This window comes from Mixophyes fleayi, chromosome 9 (genome assembly GCF_038048845.1).
Source record: "Mixophyes fleayi isolate aMixFle1 chromosome 9, aMixFle1.hap1, whole genome shotgun sequence".
In the NCBI taxonomy this organism is placed as follows: domain Eukaryota; kingdom Metazoa; phylum Chordata; class Amphibia; order Anura; family Limnodynastidae; genus Mixophyes; species Mixophyes fleayi.
Genome location: NC_134410.1, coordinates 23,999,058 through 24,011,419, shown reverse-complemented (window position 1 = coordinate 24,011,419; position 12,362 = coordinate 23,999,058). Strand labels below are relative to the sequence as shown.

At 36.8% G+C, this 12,362-nt stretch overlaps 1 protein-coding gene across 1 annotated transcript in view; it reads right to left on the bottom strand.

The window, feature by feature from the left end:
• LOC142102247 (cytochrome P450 2C23-like) overlaps window positions 1-8,527 on the bottom strand; it is a 34,678-nt gene extending 26,151 nt beyond the window's left edge. The window contains exons 1-3 of the mRNA XM_075186982.1: window positions 8,267-8,527; window positions 1,492-1,654; window positions 680-829 (exon numbers count right to left, since the gene is read on the bottom strand). Of these exons, the coding sequence (XP_075043083.1) occupies window positions 680-829; window positions 1,492-1,654; window positions 8,267-8,440 (487 nt within the window). The 5' untranslated portion in view covers window positions 8,441-8,527. The remainder of the gene's footprint in view (window positions 1-679; window positions 830-1,491; window positions 1,655-8,266) is intronic.
• Window positions 8,528-12,362: the final 3,835 nt, after the last annotated feature.

The window sequence follows — 12,362 nt, the reverse complement described above, 5'->3', positions numbered from 1 at the left end:
ACACCTTCTGTGCCAATAAAATGGTTTTGAACCTGCATCCGGTATGAGTGATCTAAAGGACCCTGTATCCTTACACTGATGATCATTTTCATCAGCACTGATTTTTGCACCAGTTATCCAGTCTCTCAACAGTCATATTAGTGGATGCGCCCACATTTTTAATGAACATGCCATAACTGTACTTGGACTATGCTTGTTTGCCCCCTTCTCTTCCTGTTCATCTCTCCTGGAGTAAGGAAATGTAAATCAAGAATACACAAAATAATATATATGTACGTATGTGTACGCATTTTTTGTGCACATGTGCACTGAGAAAATGCGCATCTTATACAAAAAACCCACACATATCTCCAACTTCAAATTAGCCCCTCAGAGTGCTGCACATTGATACCTTTAAGTGTATGAAGGGCCCACAAGAATTCATGTTACTCCTGAGATTAAATTAGAACTTTATATATATATAACATATGCATCGTATATTAACATCCAATATTGACAGAGGTGGGGAAGGGTTTTTAGGCTATAGAGGAAAGTTAATTTTGTCTTGTTTTTCTTTTATCCAGTATGCTTCAAGGGGTAAGCTATAAACGTTGGAACTGTACATAACCCATCTAAACCTATCTGGATTCTACCGATACAGTGCACAAATAGAAGGTTGTGAAGTATTTCTGCAACTGACCTCCTCTCTTCTGGAATTCCTCTGCCAGACACTTGGCCTCTTCTTGAACTCGAGCCTCCAAACTTTTTTTCCCCATTCCAAAATTCTTCAAGGTACTGAGGGAGAACCGTCTCATCAGTTTCCATCGATCCCCACTACTGAATGCAACTCCTGTATGTGGAGAAATCACTCAACGTTAATGACATTGTATCTGTTTGCTACTTGACCTACTCCTGCAAAATCATACAATCAAATGAAAACCCACTCCCACTATTCTAGAGACATATAAAACCTATCATCAACATGTCAACAGGTAGCACAATCTCAGATAACAGGTACTACCAACACACTGCAACTATTATCCACTTTCTGGGACTACCCAAAATATCACCCATCATCTAAACAAACAAGGCAAATTACCAACCCAACCACAGTTCTTTGCTCTACTACAAAATCATAAAATATAAACTAAAAAATCCTTTATAGGCGCTCAATAAATCCCCCAGACCTCAGCTGCTGTTAATGGATGCTGTAATCCTCCTAAATAAAAAACAAAAACAAAATTTAAAAAACCAAGAAATAGGTAAGTTAAGGATTTATGTGCGCCCCTTATGGTTTCATATTTATGTTTATTATTTATATATTTTCATCTGAATATTACATTTCTTGCAATTAAAATCAACATATAGACAGCTTTTTATTGTGGTTTTGTGCATTTATTTTGAAGACATTTTGTCATTTCTTTTACAGATCAGACCTATTGGACTATTTTATTGGTTCTTGCTATAACAACCTTTTTCATAAATCATCAATCCACACCACATTTATCTCACCATATCCGTTGAAAGCCTTTTCTGTAATACCCAGTTTCCCACGATCACTGAAGACCTCTCCGTTTTCTACAAAAGCTTCCCTCACCGCGTCATACCCATTTAATACCACCACCGGCTTCTGCAGCAGATACAGCATGGAAACAGGGCCATAACGGGATCCAAGCTGTGGAAACAAACACCAGAATCTGAGTAGGTTCAAGGACCACAAGACCAGAAACCAGAACATAAATAGTTAGGTAGCATTTTAGAATTAGATGAAAAATCAGGTCATATTTTAGATAAAATTAACCAGACTACAGCTAAGAACTAATAATAAAGAAAAAAATTTGTTTAGGCAAAAAGCATGGACAACTTTTTACTTTTTAAGTTTTTATTGGACACATTGATCCAACTTTTACTGCTTCTTCGAAAACGTATGTTGTCCTCTTGTCTTGTCGATTCTCTGAAGGCTGAATGCATACAACATCCCTGCCACTTTGGAGCTCAAGTGGGGCTATAATACTGACTGGTTAACCTAATTTATAGTTTTTATTGTCTTTACATGCAAGTTTTTTTGTGCATTTCAAGCTTTTTATTACATTGGACAATGTGCACTTAGACATGCGCGTTTCAGCTGAAGTTCAACTGGGATGTGCAATATACAACAGATTAAAAGTAAACGATGAGGCCTGATGCCCATCAGCTCCACCAGAGCTGGTGTGAAGTTCAAGTACTATTGTGAATTGAAAATGTCTGTGTGTCTTTCCGCACTCTCTACTAGTTTTCGCTGCACCACCAATCTTAGCACAGCATAGATTCATAAGTTCAATGATGGGATTGTTCTAGATACTTTCAAAACTTTACAATAACTTTCTTTTGACACCCAAGTAAGGTACAGTTCCCTGTTTAAGCTGTAATCCAAAGTGATCCATTCCCCACCCTAGAAGAGAGAATCTGTCACAATGCTCCTAACTTCTAGGGGAAAATCAATCAGCTGGGGTAGCTATCACACCACAACCAGCCAAGCATCTTAGTCCTGAGGGACAAAGCTGAAGTTGATGGGATGGACAATGTAAGATCGTGAGGAACTAAGCCAAAGTTGATAAACTGGCTAACAAATCAGTACACATGTAGAGAAATGAAATTCCAACTTTGCTCATGCAAAGATTGTTAGGCGTTAAGTCCTTATAGAGGCTGCAAACAGATGAGATCTTTTAGTCTTAATTGACTTGACCTTTAGGAATGTTCTCATTCCAGTGAATGAAAAAGAATTTTCAGCTGTCAGTGTTGATGGTACATTGCTACTTGTCATCTGTAGCTGGTATTGCAGTAGATCCACATGTTGCAGTTGTCAGTGTTAACAGTGTATTGCAACCTACTATCTAGTATTGCAGCAGATCCTCACAGAAACATTATAAAATGAATGGCTTTTATACATGTTTGACAGCATAGAATTTCTCAACATAAAGCAGTCACATGTAATTCATCTAGTGACAGTTCCCAGTTTCATGATACTTCTGACTGGCTAACCACATTGTCAGCTAATCAGGTGCGGTTTCTTACACCGCTCAACCAGTGGGAGCGATCCATCCATTCAATGTTATTTTATTTTTTCTATTAATGATTGCCTTCTTCCCATTGGATTTCAGATAAGCATTTTGTGGGGAGGCACAATTTCCTTCACAATTACTTACAAATTATGAGGGCAATGTAAAAAAAAAATATTAAGTTTTAGTATTTTCTATTATGTCATAATGGAAGCACTGCTATTTATTTTAATCATAAAGGGGCACCACCATATCATTTTTGCACCCTACCTTTCTCCAAGAAGACCAGGCCCGATGCCGAGAAGTCTGGGGCTTGTAGTCAATTGAAGGGGAGGGACATTTTTTTTCTTAATTTAATTGTTAATTTTTTCAGTTCTGAACGGCAAGATATCTCAAACAGCATGCGGGTTGAGCTCTCTTGCCCGTCAGAACCACATCTTATTCTTTGTTAATCATTGACGGTTTGGCAAACCTCTACTTAATATACTGTGTGATCTGTATGCTTCCCATTTGATAATCAGTATGGTGGTTTCAGATTGGGTGGTTTTCATACATGTACTTAGATGTGTGGCTTGACCTCTAGTAAATTGCATGGTTTACAAACCGCACATCAAAGCACATGAAAAACTACAGTTTGAGAAACTTTAGTAAATTTACCCCTAGGTCTTCTTTTGTTTTTAAATCAATTAATACATTATAATAATTGACATGATTATTTTCATGTTTATTATTTTAAATAATGCAATAATTTCAACATGTATAGCTGTGCTATTTCCATTGTAATTTGAGTTTCAAATGAGTTTGATGTCTTGCTTCATAACCCTGTTGATATTCCATACTATGAGCTGTACAGTGATACAATATTGTAATGTGTATAATAAGAAGGACATTCTGAAACATACTGTATGAGTGTATCATTATTCTAGTCTACTCAATGACATTGATTATCTGCCTCCGTATTATTTTGATGCATACGTCATGCACTGTGCTGTCCAATATGATTCAGTAACAAATGCTGTCTATTGATGCTTGAATTTGCTATGTATATATTGCTTAGAATAGTTAAACCTGTGTTTTATTAGGATAAACAAGGATGGGTCATTAAGGTTGTTTAAGTATTCACTCTGTTGGGGTTTGTTATGGAGAGTGTACAGAGGAAAGTACTTGTTTAAATAAAAAAAAAAGTGTAAAAATAATAATGAAAAGTCTTTTAACTGTGAGCTGCAAATGCGAGCTTCAAGTTAGCAACTTTGCAGTTATAAAGTACACACCACGATGGTCACACCATTATTAATTGATGTTTTTGAGATTGGTTCCACCAAAAATATGAGTACTTTGTATTGTGCTATTTCAATTGAATTTTGAACTGACTTGAATAGTTGGAGCATATGAACACATGCAGATTTGAAATAGCAGGTACATAGTGATTTTCTTGGCCAGTTCTAATAACAAGCACTTGGGTGTGTACCCATGCATGCATCAAACAGATGAATACCTGTATTTGCACAAAAAGAAATACACTGTGGTACTGTAGAGTCACTTTTTTTCTGGTTCTTTCAGGAGATTAATCTATGTCCATCTCTTATTTGCCAAAATTTGGTTGATGCAGACTGCATTGAAAAAATGTTGTATAGACAAATGGCATACGTATGATAAGAAAGTACTAGTTTAACTAGTAGAAAACCTGCATCTAAGCTTGTTTCCCTGAACTTATGTCCTTCCCAGCTTGAGTAATGCAGAAGTAATGAAGCAGTGCTCAAAGTGGGGCGGTATGTGTCGTTACATTGTACCGGCACTTCCTTGCCTTATTCCATTTTAAGATCCTCACATGCTCATCAAGCAGGCGCTTTGCTTACAGAACATCTGAGAACGATAACACACCTTGCAGCAAGTAAGCGATCCAGTCTTATGGGAGAAATTTGGATTAAATGCGTTCCTGACCTTCTTGGGAGCTTTTGGCTTCTGTAGTTGCACCAGTGACGTCAGTTTCAGAGCAACCTGACACACTAAAATGGGACTCCAAATAGCACACAAAGGAACAAGAGAGGATTACTATTCCAACCTCTAGGCAGCACCTCCCCTCACAGACTAGACAACACTAACCACACAACACCCCAGGAGCCAGTGACTTAAAAGTAAGTGTACATAATTTATACAACATACTTAACTTACTATATATTGACACACATTCTCCTACTGCCCCCTTGCACCCACATTTTCACATTCGGGCAGATAAAAGCATTTGCAATTTAATAGGAACATTACATAAAAAAGTATTTAGGATAACCTTGCATAATTTAATATATTTCATACGATACGATATAGTGTTAAATTTAAATCTATCATATTTATATATCTCAAAATACATATAAAAAAAATACATATTTATATAGATACAAAACATATAAAAAATAATATCACACTAGCAAGATCCGCAAGGCCCCCATACATTCACTATGAATTTCCATACTGGCACTTCTAAATTCCCACTTCAACCACTGCTTATAAGGGTTCCCATTGATTGACCGCTTTCCATACAAATTCCAGAAATGGAACATCCATTGCTTTGCTCTGATCTTTGAGTTACATTGTCATCTAATAGCTGTCACGCAGAAAACTCAAATATTAATGGCTTAAGGCAGTGCAATGACAAGTGCAGGAGGTGGGGAAAACATTGAAGCTCAAGGTCAACTCGCATACATCATCATCACCATTTATTTATATAGCGCCACTGATTTCGCAGCGCTGTACAGAGAACTCATTCACATCAGTCCCTGCCCCGTTAGAGCTTACAGTCTAAATTCCCTAATATACACACACAGACAGACAGAGACAGACTAGGGTCAATTTTGAAACACAATCACCAAAGACCAGAATAATAGACATTTTACAAAGTAAACAAACTGAAGACACGAGACTAGCGAGTGCAGCTAGTGTAAACAATGTAAGAAAGTAAAGTAAGTGAAATATCAAGCAATGGTGAAAACAAAAAACATATAAAACTGAATAGAAGCAAAGTGGGAAACAACATTTTAAGTGGGAAAAGGTGAAGGGGTGTAAATATTTGTTTTTGTTTCATTGGTTGATTTCTCAGCCAATGAACCCTCCTGAGATATGTTAATTAGAACGCCCATTTGCGTAGTATATCTTGCGTGTAACAGCTTATTGCATGCTCAGAAGCATTGCCATTTTAAATTTCGCAGAATATCATCAATTTGCGCGATTTGCAAGTTAATACATTTACCCCTTAGTGTATTATGTATATAAACTATATTTATATATTTACATCCACCTATATATACAATTTAAGGTGTGGGCTCATCTCACATATATGTAACCTTCTCTAATTAAGTGGTGCTCCCCACAATTTATTTAGCAATGACACAGAAAGGAAGAGGCAAAACAAATTCTGATTGGGGCACTCATTTACAGACTAAGTTTGATTAAAAAAAATATATATTTTCCTGTATCTCATTTATTAAAAATGTTTAACATCCTATTTTCTGACAATTTACTAGAGTGAAAAACATAATAGTAGATTGTGAAAAGTCATTGATGCTCTATGGACACTAAAATAACTTATTAAAACGACCAATCTTCAGTGCCTTATACATCATCATCATTTATTTATATAGCGCCACTATGTACTCATTCACATCAGTCCCTGCCCCAATGGAGCTTACAGTCTAAATTCCCTAACATACATTAGTTATATTTCGTTATATTTCTTCCAATTAATCTAACAATGTGATTAAACTTAAAATTAATTGTAATAACGTCTATATACACTGGATCTACTGAGTTGTTACTCATAATTTTAAACAATTTTATTTTCGAGATAATTTTGCCATTATAACAATGGACACAAGATTCCCTATATATATATATATATATACACACAAGTTAACCCGTGCATGATACTCATGCATTCTAGTCAAATCAAGCTACTTAAGATGTTAAAAAGGTTCTTGTCATGCATTTAGGCCCAGGCCTCCTCAGGGGAAGAGCGTTACTTCCCGACGCAAGCGCCCTTTTTTAACGTGGTTTTGTCCACATGTCACCACCTCAACATTTTTCTCCATCACCTCATCCTTCATCTTCATCGCCACATCCTTCATCAAGCTACTTAAGGTGTTAAAAACTCCCCACTGTCACTTCTCCTTCAAGAAATATATAGGTCAGTGTATAACTCTGCCCAGCAGGTGGCGCTGCAGCTTGTTTTGTCTTTTTTACACACACGCCACTAGGCATTTATATAGTAGATATATATATATATATATATATATATATATATATATATATATATATATATAATTTCTCCTATTAGAATGATGTAAAATGTGTTCAAAGAGTGTATATTGTTGTAAACTGCTAAGTTTGTCACAATATTTCTGATTTAACATTTATTCATACATATATTGTGTTTGAAATATCCATCTTTACACCACTTTAGGGCAATGTGTTATCAAAGATATGTATTCAAAATCTGTGCAATTGTCATTAAATATAAAAAAATATGTTCCCACCATTAGATAGAAAAATCCTCTATTTTATTTGATCAGATAGTCCTATCAAAATATAATATTGCAGGTATGTATGTAGGTAGGTGTAAATTAACAAATTGGTATAATATAGATTCTTCTTTTGAATAGCAAGAATGTCATTAACCTGTTAGTATTACTCTCTTCTGCCACTAGGGGGCGGGTTGCAGTATTCATTGGCACATATGCTTTTTAGAGGCAACTAGTCCCTCTATATGTTGCTTATTAGCTAGCATATTACCTCCAGATTTTCTTTTCTCTCTTGGGAATTAAGTATTCAATTATGCCTTAAATGATGTTCCCCACTCTCCATTAAAATATCTCTGAGTCTATCTAGACATAATCTAATAAAATAGAATTATTACAGTTTGGGCACTAACTAAAGTGGAAATGACATGCACACCAACGGGTGGCCCAACTCACACAAAGCTCCACATTGCTTGATAATTGGTTTGATAAAATAACAAAACAGTGCAGATTTTTTGGACAGGAAATAGGTGGATCAGTTAGGACAAAGTCAGATGATAGTGATAATAGCAGTAATACACTTTACACATATTAGTGCTATTCATGCAATATTTTGACAATGTAATTGCTATGGTGTGACAGGAGAACAGTGGATCCCATTCACTTTATAACGCTACAGTTTCTTGGTCTGAAAAGGTTATATTACTACCCTACTTCTAAAAAATGGGAAGCATAACTGACCTGCACAAACTCATTCACTATGTTCTTGAAATCAATCTGCAGGATGTTCCCCAGGAGAGGGAGGGGATATGGGCCAGGAGGGGTCCCAGGTTGTCTTCTCTTTCTCATCCAGAAAGTCACCAAGAACGTTATGGTGAAAATCAGAAGCAGTGTCCCAATCCCAGCCATCTCCATATCTGTCGTGTGACTGAGACAATCTGAGCCTTGATCTAGACTTTGACTTGCAAACAATTGAATGTGAATCTGCACACAATCCACATTTCAGAATCAGCACTTGTTGTGTTGAAACACACAAGTGCTGATTCTGAAACGTGGATTGTTAAGAATACTCCTCCCCCACATGGATCTGGCAAATGTTTAACTTCTTGTTTTTATAAACCTAGGATTATATAGTTATATACAGTCAACTTCAGAATTATTGGCAATAAATTGGCTAAAGACAATCATATAAAATAAATAACATATATAATAAAATGTTCTTTAAAATATTAGGAGAAATTGCTTACCATTTATATAACAAACACAGTTCCTTTTATTTTAAGAATAGTGTATTATTTCAAAAACATATGTGACAAAATTATTGTCACCCATAAAGAAAATGTCAAATAAAACCAAAATAATTTTCATCTTAGTGCAAATAAACTCTGTCTTTCTATTGCCTCTCGTCTTCAGGAACTCCATTATCGGCTATGACCATTTCTTGCTTCTTGTAGTATAAACATGAGGTCACACACATGTAAATTCCCTTTGTCATCCATCAATATGGCTAAAACTAAAGAGCTGGCAACTCAAATGAGACAGAAGGTTGAGGAGCTGCACAGATTAGGAAATGGTTATAAAAGTAATACCAGGCAGTTGAAATTACAATTAAGCACCACCAGGGTGGTAATAATGAAGCAAGAAAAACATCAAACAGTTAAACATTTTCCAGGAGGAGGAGGATGCAATGAGCATACTGCCCCCACATAGAGTGAGAGGGATGTTAGGAGAGACAAAGATGAGCCCACAGATCACAGTTTCAGAATTGCAGTTTTGTTGAATCTCAGGGCTTCATAATTTCAAAATCCACTGTCAGACACCACCTCCGTGACCCGAAGCTTGAACTGTGCAAAATACCCATGGGACTATAACTTGAATCATGTGATGTGGTCAGATGAGACAAAAATGTAACCTTTTGGCCATGCCCACCATCGTCACATGTGGAGAAAAAAGGGACTGCATACAAAGAAAAGTACCCGATACCCACTGTCCAATATGGTGGTGGGTCATTGATATTTTGGGGCTGTTTTGTTGCTAGTGGTCCAGGGGTTCTTGTGAAAATCAATGGCATAATGAAATCAACGCTATACCAGATTTTAGGCCAAAATCTCCCTGTCTCTACTAGAAGACTGAAACTTGGCAGTTGGTGGACCATTCAGAAAGATAATGACCACAAACACATATCAAACTCCAAACAGGAATGCTTGCAGAAACACAAAATAAATGTTTTGCAATAGCCCTCTCAGTCTCCAGATTTGAACCCAATTGAAAACCCATGGGGCAGTTCACAGCTATTGAAGAGGGCAGTCCACTTTTGACGACCCAAAAATATCAAGGAATTGGAAATGTTCTGCGTGAAGGAGTGGTCCAAGATCCCGAAAAACAAGTGTACTCCAACCTTGGTAAGCATTACAGAATGTGGCTCAGTGCTGTTATTTGTGGCTGGGGAGGTTACACCAAATATTAATAATGAGGATGCCAATATTTTTGGAGCCTATGGTTTTCAAAAAATTGTGTCACTAAAGAAACGCATTTCTTTTTACTCCAAAGCACAGTAGGAAAAAAATGCAAACAGTGCAGCTTACCACTTTATTTATGCCCAAAATATCACTCATTGCATGTGTGGTTAGTTTTATATATTGATTTTAGCAAATTTCCACTTTGGCTGTAATGTAATAAAGAGGTAACATTTTACTTTTTAACACAGATGCAGCAGAATGTCAGGGTAACATCGAACAGTGTATTTTAGCTTCATGGTTTACACACCTGATAATTTTAATGTTTGGGTTTAGTGGCTGTTTAAGTATTAAAATACAGTTGTTCAATGTGTTTTTTAATTTGGCTAAAAATAAAAAATGTGACTTTCTTTAGGAATGTGTATGACCAATATATACACTGAAACAGTTTTATAGAAAAGTACTATTATTACTATTATTAATTTCTCACAGTGCTCCGAAGTGTCAGACAGTGGCATACAAGGTAGAAAAATTAAATATAGACATAAAAACAGGGTAGGAAGTGTAATGTAGGTAGGGAGGGCTACAGTAGGTATGGTAGGCAAATGTCTGCATGTACAATGTTGAACAAATGTGAAAGAATAGAATTTCATACTAAGGGCCTGAATTAAACGTAAAATTGTGAATTTTGCATACACGTTTATGTTTATGTCTTATCCCTATAGTGTTCTATAAAATACATCAATGGATAAATATAGTAAGGGATGTGCATGAATGTCTATGTGTTCCATTAAATCTATAAACAATTGCTCAAATAAAGACATGCTGCACCTCATATATGATTTTGATAGTAATTAGCCTCCAATGGATTAGAGATGTGAAGTCAAGCACGCACTTAGGGGGGTTGCCAGTTGCCTTGCCCTACAAGTTCCTTTATGAATGTCATCAAGTCAAAAATTAGCAAACAATTTCTTTGCATCCCTTAATACAAATCTGCACTAGGCCTGAGTCTATAGTGAGTTGTAACGTTGAGGTTTACTAAATGAAAGTTTATACTTTAACAAATAAATTATTGTACAGTCCATATCCAGCGGTCATGCAATGTCGGGATTGGTTTGGCTTGTTATGCATTCCTAGCTACTACTGAGAATACATAAATTAACCTATGACATCTAATCACTTACGGAAAAAATATTCAAATCACATAACAATAGATCTAATTGCATATTTCTCTTACCATGAGTACCTTTTCTGTATATTTTTCACTTAAGTGTTGCTGTTAAGAGCTCATCTCAGTCTCTGTGGGCTGACCACACCCCCTCCATCGGCTCATGCTATTACATAGACCCCTACTATTGGTTTCTCTGGTGTACCTTTCACGTCCCATCCAACATGTTACTGTCTGCCTCCGTCTGCCTTGCAACATTTCCCTTTTGGAATGCTGCTTACATCCTGCAGCCCCTGTTTGGTTTGCACTGTGCAGTATTTGTGTTCATTTTATATGTTTGAAGCAGTACCTCTGATGACCAGAGGTGCTGCTATTGTACCTTACTTGTTTGTATCAGGGGTTAACCTGCCCTGTAATTATTCCTTGCACCTGGGTGTGACCTTCTTAAACCTGTCTCTCCCAGCAGTCATTGCTGGTTATGGTTGTCCCATCCTGTTGTTCCTACCCTCTGCTGTGCTTGTGGTTTCATGCTGCCTGGATCTCTCCATGTCACTGCTTACCTGCTATCTGGGAGCTCTCCATATTACCACTTTCCTACATCAGCCATCTACCCGGTATTTATTCCTGCATTTTCCTGTATATTCAGTATTACACCATCAGATTGTTATTCCAGCAATAAACTTTGTGTGTTTTCACCTCATTCCTGGCTCCTGAGCTGCACTTTGTATTTGAACCGTGACACAACACTAACTGGCTAGACTTAAATTGTAATCTTTCTACACTATATATATCTATTCAGTCCCTCTTTTCTGTTTCTATCAATAACTATAAAAGCATATCAATTTGCAGCTAATTAAAAACCTGTAATTGTGGACTGCCTTATAAATATTAGAGATGAGCGGGCTCGGATTCCGCTAATCCGAGCCCACCCGAACAGCACGGATCCGAACGGGATCCGAGCACTGTTCGGATATTTCCGGCGGCCAAAAATTTGAAAACAAGGCTCTGTCGTCCAAGTCTCGCGTCGAATCTAGCGAGGGGTGGGAGGGGGGGCCCAGAACAATTCCATCTTGTACCTCTTTTTTTGGCATTATGTGCTCAAGCTACCTCGGTGCAACCTTTTGGCCTAAAAACAATATTGTGAGGTGTTTAGAATAGACTGGAAATTAGTGGAAATGATTGTTATTGAATGTTATTGAGGTTAATAATAGCG